Here is a 19755-nt window from a genome sequence, read left to right on the forward strand (position 1 = left end):
CCAGGATGCCCCTCCCCACACAACATCAGAGGCACCCCCAAAAGCCAACCTTTAAATACCTGTGCAACAAAAGGCACAGTGAAATATCAAGTAAAAGTTCTGGAAAACGAAAGCAGTGCCAGAATAGCCTTGACACCTATGCTGTCACAACAGCCGTGGCACCACTGTTCTGATGAGCCGAAAGCAAGAGGCTCTATCCTCACCTGCAGCCCCTACTCATAGCAAGAGAGAGGCCCAACCCCTGCCCCAGCATCACGAACCCCTCCCCTATGTTTGGGCCCAGTCATGCCACAGGAATATCAGACAGGATGGAACCTGGGAAAGGCGAGAGGAGTTGACAGAGCAGTTGTGGGCTGGAGAGAGCCAAGAAGCAGCTAGGGCTTCCCTTCCCAGAACGCCCGCATCCTGGCCACCACCTGCAGGTTGAACTGTTTTTTTCACTTCTGTACAAGGAAGGCATTTGGTGAAGATGCCCTGCCACCCTTCAGAATTCAAGCCCACTCCCCCTCTCTCCTTCCCCTAAGATGCAAAACCTCATGCTTGGTCTGTCTTCTTGCTGGGAGCCACCAGCCTGTTCTGGGGGGGGGGGACCCTAACCCATTTCCACCCCCCAAAAAAACACCTTCTGGTAGGGAGAGGACATTTCTCAACCCTCCACCTAGTCACTCAGGACACAGCTGTTTGCATAAAGAGGGCAGAGCTTATTTAATATTATTGTTCTGTATAATACCTGTAAAAGGGAAAAAAATAGGAGCCATGCCTGAGAGGTGGCCACAACCAATCAAGTACTTGACGGCTGATTCTCCAAATACAGACCCTTGAAAACAGCAGCAGTGAGCACTTTGCCCTTTTAAATGTTGCTTTCGTTTTCCCTTTCTATTACTTGGATGTTTGGCTTCATTGGCTTAAAAAGATACTTCTTGCTAAAAACACCTTATCGCTATGTGTTTAACAGGAACATTCCATCTCATGCAAAACTGGAACAAAAGGCACGCAACACAACTTGCCCCAGACTGAACAATATTTCTTCTATTGACATCAAAAATAAATGATAAAATAGCCTTTCCAAGATGACTTCCACCCTGTCTACATCACACAAGTGATGGATATGGTGCAAACTGGTACCCCATCAGAGCACACCAATATAGTGTGTTAATGCCAATCTGATGACAGTGCAGGACACAAAGCTTCCTCTCTGTCCTCAGGTTCCATATACTCAGACCTCACACAGGAGATATCTGCTGATGAAAACTATAGAAGAGAAACACACATGGGAACCAAAGCACATAGCTAGCAAGGTAAAAGGTAAAGGTAAAGGACGCCTGGACGGTTAAGTCCAGTCAAAAGTGACTATGGGGTTGTGGCGCTCATCTCATTTTTAGGCCGAGGGAGCCAGAGTCTGTCCACAAACAGCTTTTCGGGTCATGTGGCCAGCATGACTAAACCGCTTCTGGAGCAATGGGACTCCATGTCAGAGTGCACGGAAATGCTGTTTACTTTCCTGCCGCAGCGGTACCTATTTATCTACTTACACTAGTATGCTTTCAGACTGCTAAGTTGGCAGAAGCCAAGACAGAGCAACAGGAGCTCACCCCATCATGCAGATTCGAACCACTGACCTTCTGAACAGCAAGCCCAAGAGGCTCAGTGTTTTAGACCACAGTGCCACCCGCATCCCTTTACCTTTATAGCTAGCATGCTTCTTCTGAGAGCTTCACATGCACCTCACCTCCAGACACAAACATCCAATCCACTACCCCAGGCCAGAATGGGGTCAGTAAGGCAGACCACCCCAGACAAGCAGGTAAGAGGAAGGGGCAACCATACCACAATACCTAGGAACTGATGCAAATCTCTCTCTAGCCCTTTTGCAATTTCTGAATACAGTGGTACCTCGGGTTAAGTACTTAATTCGTTCCGGAGGTCCGTTCTTAACCTGAAACTGTTCTTAACCTGAAGCACCACTTTAGCTAATGGGGCCTGCTGCTGCTGCCACGATTTCTGTTCTCATCCTGAAGCAAAGTTCTTAACCTGAAGGACTATTTCTGGGTTAGTGGAGTCTGTAACCTGAAGCGTATGTAACCTGAAGTACCACTGTACAGTGGTACCCCGCAAGACGAACGCCTCGCGAGACGAAAAACTCGCAAAACGAAAGGTTTTTTCGTTTTCGAGTTGCCTCGCAAGACGAATTTCCCTATGGGCTTGCTTCGCAAAACGAAGCTTGCCCCGGGGACAGCGGGTCTTCTCTTTTGAAGCAAGGGGCGGCGGGGAGAAGCGATCTTCTCCCCGCAGCCCCAGGTCCGGGGACAGCGGGAACCGCTTCCCGCTGCCCCCGGACCTCTTTCAAAGCAAGGGGCTGCGGGGAGATCGCTTCTCCCCACCGCCCCTTGCTTCAAAAGAGGTCCGGGGACAGCGATCTCCCCGCAGCCCCTTGCTTCAAAAGAGGTCCGGGGGCAGCGGGAAGCGCAGCGCTTCTTCCCCGCTGCCCCCGGACCTCTTTTGAAGCAAGGGGCTGCGGGGAGATCGCTTCTCCCGGTGCTCCGAAGCGGGGCGGGGGGGCGGGAACACCTGCCCCAGCCGCCCCGCTTCGGAACGCTGCTCCGAAGCGGGGCGGGGGGCGGGAACACCTTCTGAAGGCGGGCGGGGGGCGAAAGTCTTTGTCCCCCCTGCCCGCCTTCCCAGGGGCTTTTAAATCGCCCCGGACAGCGGAGAAGTCCTCCGCTGTCCCGGGGCGATTTTAAAATGCCGCCCGCCAGCATTTTAAGATTGCCCGGACAGCGGAGAAGTCCTCCGCTGTCCCGGGGTTTTTTAAAATGCTGGGGGTGGGAAGAAAAGCCCTTGTCCCCCCCCCCCAGCCTTCAGAAGAGGTCCGGGGACAGACTGTCCCCGGACCTGGTCTGAAGGCGGTTTCCCTAGGAACGCATTAATTGATTTTCAATGCATTCCTATGGGAAACCGTGCATCGCAAGATGAAAAACTCGCAAGACGAAGAGACTTGCGGAACGAATTAATTTCGTCTTGCGAGGCACCACTGTAATGGGGCTTTCTGTTTTGTTCTTACACTTCCCCCCCCCCAAAAAAGGGGGGTGTGCTGCTCCCACATATGGAAAACACTCCCTCCAACACGTAGACAAGTTCTATCTTCACAAAGGCCAGGAAAACGCATGGACGCTTTTGCCTTGAGGCCCCCAGCCTGGATGCAAGGAGCAGAAGTAGGTGTCCCTGCTCAAGAGTGCCATCGCCATTTCTGGGGAGAAGGGGAGAGGACAATCAATCACACCAGCCTCCCCTTACCACATGATAGCATAGCGACTGAAGCAGAGCACTTGCAGATCCCTCATGTGGCAACCCGAACACTTTCAACGCCTCTAGGCTCAGGGCCTCTGTGCTCCTGCTGCTGAGCATGGCTTGTGATCTATGGCCTTCCCTCAGGTTCTCCAGACTGGCAAGCAAGCAGGCCAGATTCTGCTGCCACCAGATACTTTGAAGCAGCTATTTGGGAGAAGCGCAGATGACAATCCTTCCAGTAGGGTTTGCCTACCCAGCAAACTAGCAAGTGAGATTCCTAATGTGGATTGCCAGTGGGCGGAAGAAAGAGCCAGACTAGCACCCACATGCACTGGGCTAAGTGACTCACCCATCTTTTGGGGTGTGGGACTGTCTCTTGGATATCTGGACACACACGTCCCGAATGGTCTAGTGACCATCTGCTTTATAGAGCGTGCTGGAGACGTAGTTGCCATCTTGAGATTTCTTTTCTCCCTCCCCTCTTTGGTTGAGAAGGGCAAAACATAGCGACCCACTGCAGGACCCAAACCAGAAATAAAAACCCAACGATGTATGTCTAAATCAGCAGGCTTTTCCAAGGGAAAAGATCCCACCGGGAGCTGATCCCTGAGTCAAGCCTCCACCTGCCAAGGCATCAGAACCCACATACACATACTCCTTCGGGATCTCTTCCCTTCCAGGCAACTCTCTCCTCTGTGGGTCAGTGTGGCCCCTGGAATGTCTGCCCAACGCATATCCTGCTGCGGTTGCGAAGGACGCCTGGCCCGCCTAGCACAACGCGCCCTTCCTCAGGGAGGACGAAACGTGATGGGGGCCAAAGTCTGGTGGACTAAGGGCGACAGTAGGTGGCATAGCCGTCAAGCATCCCTTATATGGCGGGACAGTCCCTTATCCCAGGGCCATGTCCCACTGCTGTCCCTTATTGATGATGTCCCTTAAATAAGCTACTGAAGGTAATGGTGCCCCTTCTATGTCCAGCTGTCCTTTGTCAACAACAAATTGTTGCTGTTTTTTGTGTTGAATATATGCTATATGGTAATTTATGGACCTAATAGACATCGAAAGCCATTTGCACGCAACATAATATGTATTTGTTGATCCCGTATTTTGGCTGCTGATCCCTTATTTTTGAGGCTGCTAGTCCCTTATTTTCAAATTTGTAAGTTGACAGCTATGGTAGGTGGGCCTCCATTCAGCCGAGTGAAACAGGGCCATGGAGCCAAAATCCCTGTCCCTCCAAGGGGCCCTTTTCGAAGAAGACTGCGTCCAGAAATTGGCGAAGAGGGCGAGCGGGGGGAACGGGAAGCCGCTGCTTCCTACCCCCCACCCCCACGAGGTTCGTTTCAGCATCCCTCCCGTAACATCAGGCGGGGCAGTCGGGGGTTGCGCCATCCCGGGACCCGATCTGGGGCATCTCCACGCCACTCACAGCCTCCAGAAGGGCCTCGAAACGGGCAGAGCCGGCTCCATCACCCGGCCCGTATCGCCGGCCCAACCAGGCCAGAGGCTTCCTGTTGCTGCTGCTTCCGCCGCTACTGATACCGGGGCTGCCCGTGAGGCGCGGGAGCCGAGGAGCCGGCCGAAGCTGGTCCTCCGGGCCTCCCCTTCCCTTTCTCCCCTCCCTCCGCGGACTCACATCTGGCTGACGAGCTTCTGCCTGAAGTTGGCGCTGCGCCAGTCGTTCTCCTCCATACCGAGGCCGCCCGCCGCCTCCGCCGCCGCCGATCCGAGGGCCGAGCGAGCTGAGGAGATACTGACTTGAGCGAGCGGCGGGCGCAGCGACGCTTCTTCCGGCCGCCGGAAGTCGCTGGTCGAAGCGCGCCCCCCCGGAGCACGACGGGATAGGTAGTTCGCGGGCGCTCAAAGCGCGTTTCCGAGGCAGCGGGGGCTTCTGGGAAGCAGGCGGCTCAGAGGCGGAGGGTTTCCGAGAGCAGGACATTTCCCTGCCCTGAGGCCGATTTGCGCGTGCGCCGCCACGCCCCTTAAAGAGGCGGGTCCTCCTGTGCGCGGGGAGGGCGGAGGCGGATGTGGGAGGGAACCGACGTTCTGGCCCAGCCGCCCGTTTCTGTGGTTCCCGGCAGTTGAAACCGGAAGGGGGTGGAGAGGCGCTCAGGTCGAGGGAGGAGGGCGGTGGCGGCAGCGGCCTCAGATGGGTCTGCGCCTTTCCGCTTGGCTCCGTCTGCGGGCGCCTCCTGAGCATGTGCAGAGCACAAGTTGACCCCGAGTTCAGGCCGTGGAGGGGCCCGAGGCGGGGCGTCTCCGCCGCCTTCTTACTCGGAGAGAGCCTTGTTTTGCTTCCGCGTCAGACGTGGCCTCTTCACCCTCTTGCCCTCCTGACCAGCTCCTCGCCCGGTTCCTCGGAGAGTCCTTTATCTCTCTCTTCCTCCCTCTCGGATGTCTTCACTCATACCGCTCTCTAAGCCAATTTTATTTTTATTTTTTTGATATATATAACGTCTTGGAAGTTCTTTCATGGGCTCAGAGGGAAGGAGGGTGGGATGACTAATAAATAAGGTTTCGAGTCAGAAAACCCAACATTTTCCTCTGCAAATTGCTCTACAGGAAACCCCTAAACTGCTTTCCTTGCGTCCCTGGAGTCTTTGCCTGGAATGGCAGAAGATCAGGAGCTGGCCAAGCCAGCCAAGACTCTCCCGGAGCCCTTGGCCAAGGGGGGCTCCGGCAACACCTACCGTAGTACGCAACACTCCCAGGCTTTACTGAATGGCTTGGTGGCTCTCCGGGACAGCGGCATCCTCTTTGACGTTATCCTGCGTGTGGAGGGGAAGCCAATCGAGGCTCATCGGATCCTCCTGGCGGCGTCATGCGATTATTTCAGGTCTGTCTGAAATGGAACCGAAACGGTATTATGCATGAACTGGAAATGTTTACGTTTAGTTCTGAAATTTATGCACAAATTGGTTGTGGTACTCTTCAGTAAAATCTTAGCACATTGTGGAGGCTGAACATCTGTGCCTCACAGTGGCCACCCAGATGCCCTAGGGAAGCCTACAAACAGGGTGTGAATGCCACAGCAGCACTCTGCCCTCCTGTGGTTTCCAGCTACTGGTATTCAGAAGCATGACTGCTTCCAACTGATGAGGTTTAATGGGAAATTGGTGCAGAGTAGAAATAAAATAAAATAAATGTCAACATTAGGGTGGTTCAGAGTAGAAAGCTAGGCAATAACCTGTGGAAAGAAGGGTCAATAGAGCAAGACCAAAAACTGCTCCCACATCAATTGAGTCATTGCATTGCTCATAGAATTATAGAGTTGGAAGGAACCCAAAGGTCATCTAGTCCAACCCCTGCAATTCAGGAACCTCAGCTAAGATGCCCTCATTCCCCAGTTAGGATCTCTCCTCATATAGTTGCACCCCAACTCCCATAGGCTCCTACCTCGTTGCCAGTGGTTGGGGAAGATGGGTGGGCACTGAGTTGGAGAAGGCTGGCATATATATCGGTCTTCAGTAATGGTGGTGATATGGAACCCACAAACATTTCCCTTATGCAGCTGAGGTGAACCTCCATGAACAGAAGAGCAGGTCCCACACATTCGCACCTGTCCCAACAGCTCCTGCCTAACACCTGTGCCTATACCAGTCCACTTTTAAACCAGCCAGCTAGTGGGATGAATAAGGCTGAAATGTACCACGCAGGTCTGATGACCCACAGTACATAGGAAGCTGCCTTCTGTGAGCCAGACTATTCGTCTGTCTACCTCAGTGTTGGCTACGCTGGCTGGCAGAGGTCAGGGTTTCAAGCAGGGATCTCTCCTAGCCCTTCCTGGAGATGCTGCTGGGGGTTGAACCTAGGACCTTCTGCATGCAGAACAAATGCTCCAACACTGAGCCACGGCTATTCCCCAGTCATTGACATTGGTCCAGCCAGCCTCTTACCCTGACCTGCTTCTTGTGTGGCTGCTATGAAGTGTAAGTGGAGTATCTCTGTGCAAGGTGCTTAAGTTCCTTGGAGGAAGGAGTACAGCATAGAAATGGGATCAGTAATTGCCCCCATACGTGACCTGGAAGCCCTGAGCAGGTTCCTTTCTGGAAGCATGACTGAAAGCAGCTCTTTCCTTTAATAGGGGGATGTTTGCTGGCGGACTAAGAGAAATGGAACAGGAAGAGGTCCACATTCAGGGTGTGTCTTATAACGCCATGTGTCAAATCCTGAACTTCATATATACTTCGGAACTGGAGCTTGGCCTCAGCAATGTGCAGGAAATACTGACTGCCGCCTGCCAGCTTCAGGTGAGAGAGTTGGCAGTTCTGAAAGGCTTGTTGGGGAAGGAACATGGCAAAGCCCAAATTCCTTTATGGCAGGCTTTGTGCGTGGTGGATTGGTCAGAGGTGCCTCTCCACCCAGCTCTCTGGGCCTCTGGTGGTGGCAGCCCATAACAGCACATGCTGGGAATGGGGGAAAGCTGAGCTGGTCCCACTGCCCTCACTGGAGCATCACAGGGCCTCATCTGGGTCTGGCTGCTGCACCTGCTTTAAGCTACCACAGCTGCTTACCTTACATCTTGGCTAGTATGAGCAGTAGGGCTGCAGATCGGTCCTGGCTCTGCTGCTCTGTTAAGCACCACCACTGCCCAGATGGGGGTTGGATTGCAGCCCAGCCCTTTGAACTTATTAAATAGTAGGAGCATTGGTACCCCACTCTTCATCCGAAAGGGCTCTCAGAGTGTCTTACATACAGTCAAACCCATTCAGGCTTACAGCCTAAAAAAACACAGAACACAAGGGGAAAAGGACAGGGAGGGAAGAGGAGAATAAAAACAAAAACTCAGGCACCAATTTATAAACAGTTATTCCTATATTGACCAGCTGGCACAGTTCAGGGGCAGGATGTGCCTGGTGGAGGTGGGCCCTGTTTCCTACAGGTGAGCCCTGTTTCCTGCCTCTCCTACTGAGGCAGCCTGATGGAATGGCTGCCCCAAGGGAACAGTTGAAGGGAGAGGAGCGGCAGAGCCCATGGAGTGAGCTCTGCTTCCCAGCTCTCCCACTTCTGCTCTTGCAGCCAGCATTGCCACAGAGGCTCCCAGCTACGAGGGTTTGCTTGACCCTGTTGCTATAGCTGCCCTTTGATCTAAAGACTGGTTTGCTCTCCTTTTCCTACACGTTTGTGCCATGACTCTGGCTCAGCCTCCATCACCTTGGAATTTAAAAAATGTTTCCACTCGCAGTGCCGCTTGCCAGTTCAGTAGATCTTGACCTGATTTCTGTGCTTCATTAGCAAAATATGAACACGGGATTTGGACTTGGTTTGTATGATGCAAAATTCTGCATCCTATGGGTGGCTTTCGATCCTGTTGGAGGGTAGGGTTGGAGTCCCTCGCAGCTCCATATCAGAGGGGCTTTTTTTCTTTCTCCTTTGCAGATCCCAGAGGTTATCAAGTTCTGCTGCGACTTCCTCATGTCCTGGGTGGACGAGGAGAACGTCTTGGATGTGTACAAGCTGGCCGACCTTTTCCACCTGAGCCACCTGAGCGAGCAGCTGGACTCCTACGTTCTGAAAAACTTTGTCACTCTCTCCAGGACAGAAATGTACCGCCAGCTTCCCCTGGAAAAGGTCTACGCCCTCCTCAGCAGCAACAACTTGGAGGTCAGCTCTGAGAATGAGGTTTACGAGGGGGCCCTGCTGTACCATTACACTCCGGAGCAAGTGGAAACAGATCAGGTCTCCTTGATGGAGCCCCCGAAGCTTCTGGAGACGGTCCGCTTCCCCTTGATGGACTTTCCTGTCCTGCAGAGGCTTCACAACAAGCTCAGCCCGTGCCCTTTGAAGGAGACAGTGGCGAGTGCTCTGATGTACCACAAGAACGAGTGCCTGCAGCCCATGATGCAGAGTCCCCACACTCAGCTGAGGTCCGAATTTTGCTGTGTGGTGGGCTTTGGGGGGATCCACTCCACCCCTTCCACAGTCGTCAGCGACCAGGCCAGGTATCTGAACCCGCTGCTGGGAGAGTGGAGGCACTTCACAGCAGCCTTGTCCCCCAGGATGTCTAACCAGGGAATTGCAGTCCTCAACAACTTTGTCTACTTGGTTGGGGGAGATAACAACATCCATGGCTTCCGAGCAGAAAACAGGTGTTGGAGGTAAGAGCCGCTCTTTGTGATACTACCTTTCTAAGTGACTGGCAAGTGGTGTTGTCCCATTAGGTTTCAGTCCTCAACACCCTTAAGCACTGAACATGGCGAGACATGCATCAGATTGCCCTGTTAATCAGGAAGCTGCTTTCTTGCCACCCTCAGAGAAGTGGAGCAACCCAAGCAACTTCCTGGTCCCTCATATAGGGCATTGACAAAGAATAAAACCACGCCTGGCTGGGTGTGAAGGGAGGTGTTTTTATTTATCTCCTTTTCTGACGCTATCCGAAAATGCCCCCTCAATGTTTTCTGAGCTCTGTAAACAAGGTGCTCCATGCCTCAGTCTTACTGTGATTTATTGTTGCCTCAGGCTCCTGGCTGCCTCCTTCCAGCTCAGAGCGCACTGAGGGCATGAAACATGAGATGGCTGATATGAAGCAGCTCAAAGATAGTGCCCAGTGAGCTTTTGACAGCTGTGGAGTGACTGGACTGATTAAATCTCTCTCTCTCTTTCCCTCTCCTTCTCTCTCTCTGACAGTCCTTGTATCTGTAAAGCAGGGATAATTTTATCTGCATGCACAGGACATACTAACCCCTGAAATTATATTGCTGCCTATTAAATGTAACAAAGACTGAACTATTTTGGTAGCATGACAATGGCAAAAAATGGAACTAGGTCCACTTACTATCTACAGGCATTGAGAGGGGAGCATGTCAGAAAATGCACACAAACATACATGCATTTTGGAACAGTGTTGTTCCATCATATTTTCATATCGGGGTTGAGATGGGGAAATTGTTCCCCTTGAGCGAATATTAATCTGGAAAGGGATTAATCTCTCAATTAAAACTGAGAAGATCACACAGTGAGTGCATCTACCCTAGTGCTGTGCTCTTTTCTCACAAAGCAGAGCTAGGATGGCTATAGTCAGACATATGTGCTTCAAAGACTGGTGGTTTTCTCTTTGAAAAGCCTGGCAAGAGCAATAGAGGGAGTGGCTGGTGGGAGGACAGGCAAATGCACTTGGAAGCAATGGGATGCAGGGAGATAAATGGGTGGCAGGAACAGCAGTTAGAGCCCGTGGGCACCATCCATCCCTAGCACTTGTGCTAGGAGAGCTGTGCAGATTGACCATCCTCTTCCTTTGCAAGGTATGACCCACGCCACAACCGGTGGTTCCAGATCCAGTCTCTCCAGCGAGAGCATGCGGACCTCTGCGTCTGTGTGGTGGGAGAATACATCTACGCTGTGGGAGGACGGGACTACCATGAAGAACTGCGGGAAGTGGAAAGATATGACCCCAAAACCAACACCTGGGAATACGTGGCCCCTCTCAGGAAGGAGGTAAGGAGCAGAGTAGGCAGGAGTTGGGCAAGTGGCCAGGGAAAGCAGGAGCTTTTCCAACATCACAGGGACACCTGGGAGATCCGAAGCATGGCGCCAGCTAGGCTGAACCCTTGAGTGGGCCAGCAACCACCAGTGAGGTTTGGGCTGGTGGGTTTTCCATAAATTTTGCTGATGCCATAACGGGGGGTGTAGGGGGCACTGCTTGTGGGCTTTCCCATTAGGGCATCTCATTGGCCACAGTGAGAACAGGATGCTGGACCGGATGGGCCATTGGCCTGATCCAGCCAAACTGTTGTTATGATCAGCATTCACTTTCCTAAACATTGTACTTTGAGGAGGTGGGGAGTAGCGTCTGGCCCTTGGGGTTGCAGAAATGTGGAAATAAGTGATAGTCGAGGTACAGAGCAAAGTTGGGGTTGATGGGGAATTTCGGAGAATAAGGAAGGCTACGCGGTTATTAACGGTACAGAAATTTGACAGCAGAATTTAGTGCAGAATTTACAGGATATCACAAGTGTTGGGGCAGGCGGTGGACAGGGTGTTGTGAAGGTTTCTGCATCACCTGACAAATGAAAAGGGTTATGATATGTGCTCAAAGCGACTTCCTGGGAGCGGTGCCCAAGCTTCATTTTGGTGTTTGATCCAAGGCAGACATAAAAGAAGAACGATCACCTGTTGCCCTGACCCACCGGCCTAAAGGTGGGCTCATGGGAGTGGTTTGGATACCAAAGGAGGATGTCGAAAACGCCAGAGTGATCAATTCTAGTGCATTATTGTAAGAAAGAGCATGCTCCTTTGGAGAGGGAGGTGTATAAATTGGAAGAGGGGCGAGGAGAGGGGTGATTTACACCAGAAAGCCAGGTTTGAGCCATCAGTCATTTGGAAGTCAAGCTCTGAGAATTGTCTCCAATTCCAGTCATGGGAATTTCGGCTAAATATCTCCACATGGCCTCATTTGCTGAGGGTGGAGGTGGATGGGTAAGCTTTGCTGGCAGCACCTGACTCCTCCCTCTCTTCTGTTGACGCAGGTTTATGCCCACGCCGGAGCTGAGTTGGACGGACGGATGTACATCACTTGCGGGAGGCGAGGCGAGGACTACCTGAAGGAGCTGCACTGCTATGACCCTGTAGATAATCGCTGGGACAGCCTGGCTGACGGCCCTGTCCGGAGGGCCTGGCATGGGATGGCAGCCCTGCTGGGCAGGCTGTACGTGATTGGAGGGAGTAACAACGACTCTGGCTACAGGCGGGACGTTCACCAGGTGAGGAGGCAGCTGCGCTCTGCCCAGGGCCTGTATCCAACACAGAGTAGGTCCACGGCAATATAGAGACTGGATTCAGTGGGCCTCCTCTCAGTATGACTTAGCTGGCGACAAGCCATGAACACCCAGGGCTGGTTTTGTTCTGTCTGCCTCACTGTTAACTTAAAACACCAGAAGGTTTGGTAGCCTCTCCTCCAACTTCTGTGGGGCAGTTGCAGGGGGAGAGGAGCTGCAAGCCCTTGCTAGGACTCCCTGGTGGGGGGGACTTGTTCTCCATCATGACCAGAGACGACCTGTTGCTTTTGCCTCCCTCCCAGGTGGCCTGCTATTCCCCCAGCACCGCTCAGTGGACCACTGTGTGCCCTTTGCCTGCAGGGCATGGCGAACCCGGCATTGCCGTCCTGGATCACATGATCTACGTTTTAGGAGGCAGATCCCACAACCGGGGGATTCGCATGCATTACGTCCACATTTATGATGCTGACAGAGACTGCTGGGAGAGAGGCCCCCGGCTAGAGGACAACATCTCTGGGATGGCCGCCTGTGTCCTCACCCTGCCCAGGGCCGTTATCACGAATGCCGAGAGATGGACCCCTGAACGGCAGCAAAACAGGCTCCAGAACCACCCAGATATTTCTTCAGAGGTCATGAGCATGTTAGATTGGGAGGAATTTGACCATCTGAGTGACAACTGAGCAGCGCTTGAGGCTCCAGCTGCCGCAAGGGAATGGCATGCAAGCCTCTTTGCTTTCTGCTTCTTCTTCCTCGCAGCTGAGCTGGGTGGTGTGGTTCTCCTGATTTTGGAGGAGCTCCTTAGCCCCACTGACGGTGTGGGAGGAGGCAACCTGGTCCCCTCATCAGGCCTTGTTAGACTGCTGCCAACGAGGCCAGAAGCCAGCCATTGCAAAAGGGGGGCCTGGATTTCTGGCTGGTGTCACTCCCAACGTGCAGCATGGGCACTTTGCTTTGGAGGGAGGCTGGGTCATATGGCGTCCCCACACCCATGAACCACTGGAAGGCTTTTAGGAACAACTGGGTGGATCTTTGGTAGCAGCCAATCCATGTTTTTAATATGTGGTGACTTTCCGTATTCTAAGATAGGGTTACTAGATGTCCCCATATCCCGGGGACAGTCCCCAGATTTGCACATTTGTCCCCGGACAAATTCCATCCCCAGAACGTACCCGGATTTCATCTAATGTCCCCGGGAAACTTAGCAGCAGCAGCAGCAGTCTCAGCAGCCCGGAGCCAGCCTGGTAGCGCAGTTGGCTCTGTCTGGCTTCAGGAGCTGCCCGCTGCCGTGGCGCCCACCATTTTACCTCGCTGGAAGGCCCCATATGATCTGTTGCGCACAAGACACATCATATGGGGACTCGGTGTAGGGGCTGCAGATGTGGTGGTGGGCGCCACCGCCAGGTGAGAGCTGCACAGGGCCGTTGAGCTCGGTGCACCACTGCAACTCGGTGCTCAGCTCGCCGTCGGCACCGCTGCCCAAGGCCGCTGGTTCCGGCTCGGCCTCCAGGTGGTGCTTGGGCGGCTGCGGCTGCTGCTCGGCTTTGCCATTGTGCTCCTTGACTTGCAAGCGGCGGCTCAGCTTGTTGGCCATCACGGGCGAGAGGTGAGCAGGCCCAAGCATGCCTTCTCCCACTTACTCCCCTCTGGCTCTGCCCCAGACCCCCTGGCTGGGCGCTCCACAGCGCAGGTGGGCGGCCGCCAGACAATGCCTGCGCAGGAGACACCCAGACAGGCGGGCAGGGCAGCAGCAGAAGGAGGGGGGTTTCTGCTAACGCTTACTCCTGAGTAAGCTTGTGGGGAATCACAGTGCAAGGAGGGGGAGGGAGGGGGGAAGCATGGCTAGTTCTCCAAGAAAGGCCAGGACCCAGAAGAAGGCCACACAACAGAGGAGACCACAGAAGAGAAAATATTACTTCTTTATTTTTTTTAATAACCTTTTTCCTTTCTTTTTTTTAGAAAAAAATATTTTATTTTATTTTATTTTATTTTTATTGATTAATTGATTGGTTGATTGTGTCCCCATATTCATTGCAATAAATCTGGTAACCTTATTCTAAGAGGCCTTCAACGGTTTTTCCAGCAGAGCAAATGCAACCAGCGGTCATGTTTTTCTATTGGAAGAGGGGCCTTCTGCCTGCCCGCCCCCCCCCCGAAGCAAAACCTTCATTTTGCTGCTCAGCTAGTTGCTCTTCCCCGAGCATCAAATGTACCGCATGAAACAGTTTCATTCTAGTAGCTGCAAAAGCCAAATAACTCGGCAAAGAGGCAGAGGTCTCCCCCACCACGCCATTGCTTCTCTTTTGGTGGGGGTTGCTGCCTGTCCTGCCAGCTGTACTTCCCGCTGATGTCCATGACTGCAGAGGGAAGTAGCTAGTTGTAATAGGCGGAAAGAGGTCTCCGGTATTCTGTTAGCGTTTTTAGTACATTTATACAAAAAGGTTTGTATGTTACAGTATTTCTAGTGACAGCTTCTCTAGCCCAGGCGAAAACACTGTTGTGCGTTAGGATTGGGGGGGGGGGGAGAGATAACACCCTCCCCACAAAGTATGATAAGGTGAGATATTACGGCAGTGAAGACGAGGGATTCTGAAATGCCCAAAGAATAAAGAGGGGATGGGGAGAAAATGGAGCAACCATCTCAATTCTTTCTATATGCCATCCCCCACCCAATCCATTTTGAGCAGCATTGTTGATTTTTCAGTTTTATCTGTTTTTTGTTGTTTTCACCTCCTCCCCAAAAGGAGGGGCCTCTGGTGTCCTGGGCAGCAGCTAAGCATGTTTGGCTTGCAGACAGACAGACAGGCTTCTGTCCCTGCCAGCTGTTCCTCCTCTGGCTTGGCCCGGGAAGTAGAAACTTCCACCACCTCTGTAGCACCTCTGGATTTCATGCAAGGAAGTTTGAGCCACTTGCCCTTCCTGGAGAGCCATTTCCCTGTAGAATGCACCCCCCAATTCACTCCCTGTACCTACCCACTTGTGGGTAGGCGTGCCTGTCTGGTGTTCAAGCATCAAGCTGGAGTGCCTGTCCACAAGTGGATTATCATTTTGCTTTGCCCCTGGCAAATTCTCTGTCGCAGAGCAGATCAGCGATGACAATACAAACACCTCAGGGGCAGAAGACAATGAAATGAAACCAGCCACAGAAGCAAATGGGCTCTGAGGCAGGCGTGCCTGCATAGCTGGTGGATGGGCTGAAAGCTGTCTTTGGGCAGGATGTTTTGCAACAGCTTAAAAATAGCTGTGACTGAAATGAATGAGGCTCCCTGCCAGGAGTCAGTTATGTAAAACTTCTTAGCTGTTACATGTGTGTGTGTGTTTATTTATTTATTTATGTATACATATAAAACCCAGAAGTTCCCAATAACATTGTCATGTTTAATTGCTTGGCTGTTTTCCTGCTGTTTACTGCACAGTTTCCCCAGAGGATACAGCTTCTGTTGGGCAGAACGTTTATAGCTAACTGACTTGTTTTCCATTCAGGAGCAGCCTGGCAGCTGCCCCAGGAAGGAAGAGCTGCAGGTCAGCTAGAGAGGCGGCCTCAACTTCACTCCGTGGCATCTGCAAATAGGAGTGGGGAAACTCCTGCTCAAAATCACTCCTCATTGGGTTACATGATACTGGGCTGGGTGGGCCAAAGGCTTGGCTTGGTACATGGAAGTTTTCTGCGTTCCTTATTGTTTGTACAATAAAGGGTGGGAGGTGGGAAGAGAGGCGGAGCTGAACCCCTGGATGCAGCTGTCCAGATGGGCACTTAGGTAGGTGACTGTGAGGAAGCAGCCTTCAACAAACAACAGAGTGGGAGGAGATTTGATCTGATCTACAGGGCCTGGGATGTGGGTGGTGCTGTGGGTTAAACCACAGAGCCTAGGACTTGCCGATCAGAAGGTCAGCGGTTCGAATCCCTGCGATTGGGTGAGCTCCCGTTGCTCGGTCCCTGCTCCTGCCAACCTAGCAGTTCAAAAGCATGAAGTGCAAGTAGATAAATAGGTACCGCTCCTGCGGGAAGGTAAACGGCATTTTCGTGTGCTGCTCTGGTTCGCCAGAAGCGGCTTAGTCATGCTGGCCACATGACCCGGAAGCTGTACACTGGCTCCCTCAGTCAATAAAGCGAGATGAGCGCCACAACCCCAGAGTCTGCCACGACTGGACCTAATGGTCAGGGGTCCCTTTACCTTACAGGGCATAACCCACCCTAGAACAGAGGTTTTCAACCTTTTTCAGTCCACGGCTCCCTTAACCAACTACATTCTTTCTGCAACATCCCCCCCCCTTTTTTTTTTGAAATAATATTTATTGATAATTTCAGGGTTACAAGAAAAATAAAAAACAAAAAACAACACTACAATACAAAAAAAATGAAAAAAATAAAGAAAAAGAGAAAAGCACAAAATATAAAAAAGAAAAAACACACAAATCCCAAATTGCATATCCATAATTTCCATTTGCTTGTTTCATTGACCTCCTCACACCTCCCTTTTTGTATTCTAGTTTAATAATTATTTCAGCAAATTCTTTCCATCTTTCTCAATTTTTGTTATAAAATTTATCTTAACAATTTAACCTAATAATTAACTCAATATTATTATAATAATAATAATAATAATAATAATAATAATAATAATAATAATAATTTATTATTTGTACCCCGCCCATCTGGCTGGGTTTCCCCAGCCACTCTGGGCGGCTTCCATAGAAACAAAAAATACAGTAAAATATCACAGATTAAAAGCTTCCCTGAACAGGGCTGCCTTAAGATGTCTTCTAAATGTCAGGTAGTTATTTATCGCTCCTCCTCACACCTCCCTTTTTGTATTCTAGTTTAATAATTATTTCAACAAATCCTTACCATCTTTCCCCATATTCTGTTATTCAAATTACCTTAATTTATTTAACCTTATCTTACCCCTAAGTACCTTAAAACTTAAATCTTAGTTTTCAAATATACATAGCTCCTGATATCATTTCTGCTAGAGTCATATAGTTTCATTCCCACATTTTCCCTAATATTCATTAGCTGATTCTAAAATAAAAAATTTCCATTATAGATTCTCTTCCGATCATCATCCAGCGTCTCTTCTTCCTGGTCTCGGGTCGTGTCAGTCCTTACTGTCTATTCCATCTAGTCCATCAACCTGGAAGCCTTATGTCCGAGGCCCTTAAATCTCTTCCATGTCCCTTCTGCAATTCTTCTTCATCTTCTTTGTGCTTGCCCTTTTCCTTGTCTTTTGTTGGTCTCTGTCTTAGTTTCTTTCCTTTCTCATTGAGGAGTAGGTCTCTGGGGAATTCCAACCCAAAACTGTCTCCATCACCCTTCATCCAGCTCGCCCATTCCCCACAGTCCCACTCCCCACAGTCCTCGATATAATCCAAAATGTATTTAAAATCAAATTTTAAGGTCTCTCCAAAGCTAGGAACCTCCTCATCTCCAAACTCCCCTTGGCCCACTCCAACTTCAATCTTCAATAACAGCGGCTTATGCTCCTGTAGGGCCTCGGGTCTCTCCATTTGTACTATTTGAGGTGCAGCCGCATCCTCCTCCATTGTCATCTGCACTTGCCCAGTCAGTACAGATTCATAGGTTGGTTTCTGTATCAGTGTTCCCTATTTGTCCACAGTTATTAACCACAACAGTCAAATCCATTTTCTCATTCATCAAGTCCATCTTCTCATGCATCTGTTCCAGCAAGGCATTTGTCTTGCATAGAGCAAGCATCCAGTCTTTCTCCCAGCTCATCTTTGTTCAAGGTCAGAAAAGACTATTCCCACGGTCTTAATCTCACAGATGTTGGGTCTCAAACATGCTACAGCAACAATTTAGCAAGCTCCCTCTAGAGGAGACAAACTACTTGTATCCATTTTATTTTTTTTGAAGACAAAGGAAAGTTACTTTCATTTTTAGATATTTCAGATGTTTTTCAGGTATTTTGTTTCTTTAAAATGCGAAAGGCAACATTAGAATCAACCTGTTTCTCTTCATTAGCTATCTGTCAAAGTGTTACGTTCACAGTCAATGAACCTCTCCAACAGTTTCTGTCTCTGACACCCCGTTCCCAGGTTAGAGACGGTGGAAACTTATCCTTCTTCACTCCCTCTCCTGCTAGGGTTAAACAGAGTCCCCCCCCCTTTTCTCCTGCTTCCAAGGGGGGTTTCAGTGATTCTGAATGAAGGAAATTTAGTCTTTTTTAACAGCTTCCCGACTTTAGCTTGCAAAATTTTTGCTTTAGTCTATATACAAAAAAGCGGAAGGCGGACTTCCTGTTTGCACCTTCCCGCTTCAATGCCAAATTAAACAATTTCTTGATCCAATTTTCCGTTTCTACTCACGGGTACTTGTTTTAAGTCCAATTGTCCACAGGAAAAAGTCAGCGCTCTCTGGCAATGGCTGTGCGGCTTCACTCCGTGAAAGTAGAAGTCAGTTCGTAGCACCGTGCTTCTCACCCCACTTCGCTCCGGAGCCCCTAGATGGGATTCCCCGCGAGTAGGGGGGCGCTTCTGGTGCCCTGCCGAACCCCACGTTCCCAGGCTTCCTCCGCCTGGGATTTCTAGCGGGTCCCCACCTTTGCCGCGGCGGGAAGACCCAATTTCCACGGAGCTCGTTCCTCCGGTCGGAGGGACTCCGCCATTCACCAATGGCGCTGACCCGGAAGTCCTTTTCTGCAACACCCCTGTGGGGTTCAGGAGCCGAGTTATGCCACCTCTTGCCTGCAGAACTGGCAGCCTCTCACCCTTTTTCAGACACCCTCCCTTGTGGAGTGTTCCCTCAGCCTCCTCTCATTGGGAGTCCTCTGGGCAGCTGCTGCTGCCATTCCTGGTCTCTGAGCTGCCCTCTCCACCCCTCCAAAGAGGTTCTTCCCAGAGGCACAATTCACCCATGCGGTTTATGGCCAGGCCTGCTGCAGTAAACAGCTATGCAAGCCTTTGGAAGGCAGAGACGTGAGGGCATCAGAGAGGGAGAGAGGGACAGAGGCCAGTGTTGCCCGTGGCACCCCTGACCATCATTCAAGGCACCCTGGTTGAAAACCACTGCCCTAGAAAATGAAATGTTTATTTCAGTGGCAGGGGATGATGGGAGTTTTCTACCCCTATAGACATTCCTGAGCTATGTGGACCAACGACCTTGCTTGAGGCAAGGTAGCTTTTTGAAGTTACTGAAGCAGAGCTCAAATGAGATGACCTTCCTTGGGGTATAATCAAGCTCTTTCAGTGTCATATTCTAAAATGGAGTGAGACTTTAAAGTTTGCCTGAAGGACCGCTGAGGTGTTGCAAAGGTTCTAGAACAGGGGTGGGCCATAATTTTTTCTCTTGGAGGGTGGAACCAACCAGCGATAAAAGGGTCTTGAGTTAATGAATCCAGAATAAAAACTGGCCTGCTTCAATTTTCACTAGGTCAGAATTCCCAATCTTACACATGTCTACTAAAAAATAAGCTCCACTGGGCGTGATGAGGTCAGTGCTTTTTTTCTGAGGGGACACAGGGGTACGCATACTCCTAAACATTTTGTGAATCTTTGTACTTTTGTCCATTTACTGTATTGAATTTTCCCAATTTAAACTTTCTTAGGTCTAAATGAGAGCGCCTAAACATTTTTCAAGAAACAAAGCACTGGATGAGGTTACTCTCAAGTAGGCATACAGAGGATTTTGCTGTGTGTGTGTGTGTGTGTGGACACATCTTCAGATTACACCGGACAAGAGTGTACACAGAGACTGAACATGGAGCCTGGCACACTTCCGTTGCGAAACTCTGCAAGC

General features: G+C 50.9%; 2 protein-coding genes across 4 annotated transcripts in view; one reads left to right on the top strand and one right to left on the bottom strand.

Moving 5' to 3' along the window:
• MED15 (mediator complex subunit 15) overlaps positions 1-5082 on the bottom strand; it is a 30193-nt gene extending 25111 nt beyond the window's left edge. The window contains exon 1 of one of the 2 annotated variants that reach the window (XM_080985126.1): positions 4925-5082. In XM_080985126.1, coding sequence (XP_080841252.1) covers positions 4925-4980 — 56 coding nt within the window. In that variant the 5' untranslated portion in view covers positions 4981-5082. The remainder of the gene's footprint in view (positions 1-4924) is intronic. The other variant, XM_080985125.1, reaches the window with a different exon arrangement.
• Positions 5083-5364: 282 nt separating this feature from the next.
• On the top strand, positions 5365-15366 carry KLHL22 (kelch like family member 22). Of its 2 annotated transcripts, XM_080985154.1 has the most exons (6): positions 5365-6124; positions 7373-7538; positions 8668-9386; positions 10530-10722; positions 11754-11987; positions 12305-15366. In XM_080985154.1, exons 1-6 carry the CDS (start codon positions 5898-5900, stop codon positions 12680-12682), a joined length of 1917 nt encoding a protein of 638 aa, XP_080841280.1. In that variant the 5' UTR covers positions 5365-5897; the 3' UTR covers positions 12683-15366. The 2 variants fall into 2 exon arrangements, with proteins under 2 accessions (XP_080841280.1, XP_080841281.1); XM_080985155.1 differs by lacking the exon at positions 7373-7538 and having other exon boundaries at positions 5961-6124.
• The last annotated feature ends 4389 nt before the right edge of the window (positions 15367-19755 follow it).

This window comes from Podarcis pityusensis (genome assembly GCF_964106645.2).
Source record: "Podarcis pityusensis genome assembly, chromosome: 16".
NCBI lineage: Eukaryota > Metazoa > Chordata > Lepidosauria > Squamata > Lacertidae > Podarcis > Podarcis pityusensis.

Bases quoted from the DNA above. Each gene is read 5' to 3' on its own strand.
- KLHL22 (XM_080985154.1), top strand. From the start codon at position 5,898: ATGGCAGAAGATCAGGAGCTGGCCAAGCCAGCCAAGACTCTCCCGGAG. The intron at 7,539-8,667 runs GTGAGAGAGTTG...TCTCCTTTGCAG, and splicing joins CTGCCGCCTGCCAGCTTCAG to ATCCCAGAGGTTATCAAGTT. The intron at 9,387-10,529 runs GTAAGAGCCGCT...TTCCTTTGCAAG, and splicing joins GCAGAAAACAGGTGTTGGAG to GTATGACCCACGCCACAACC.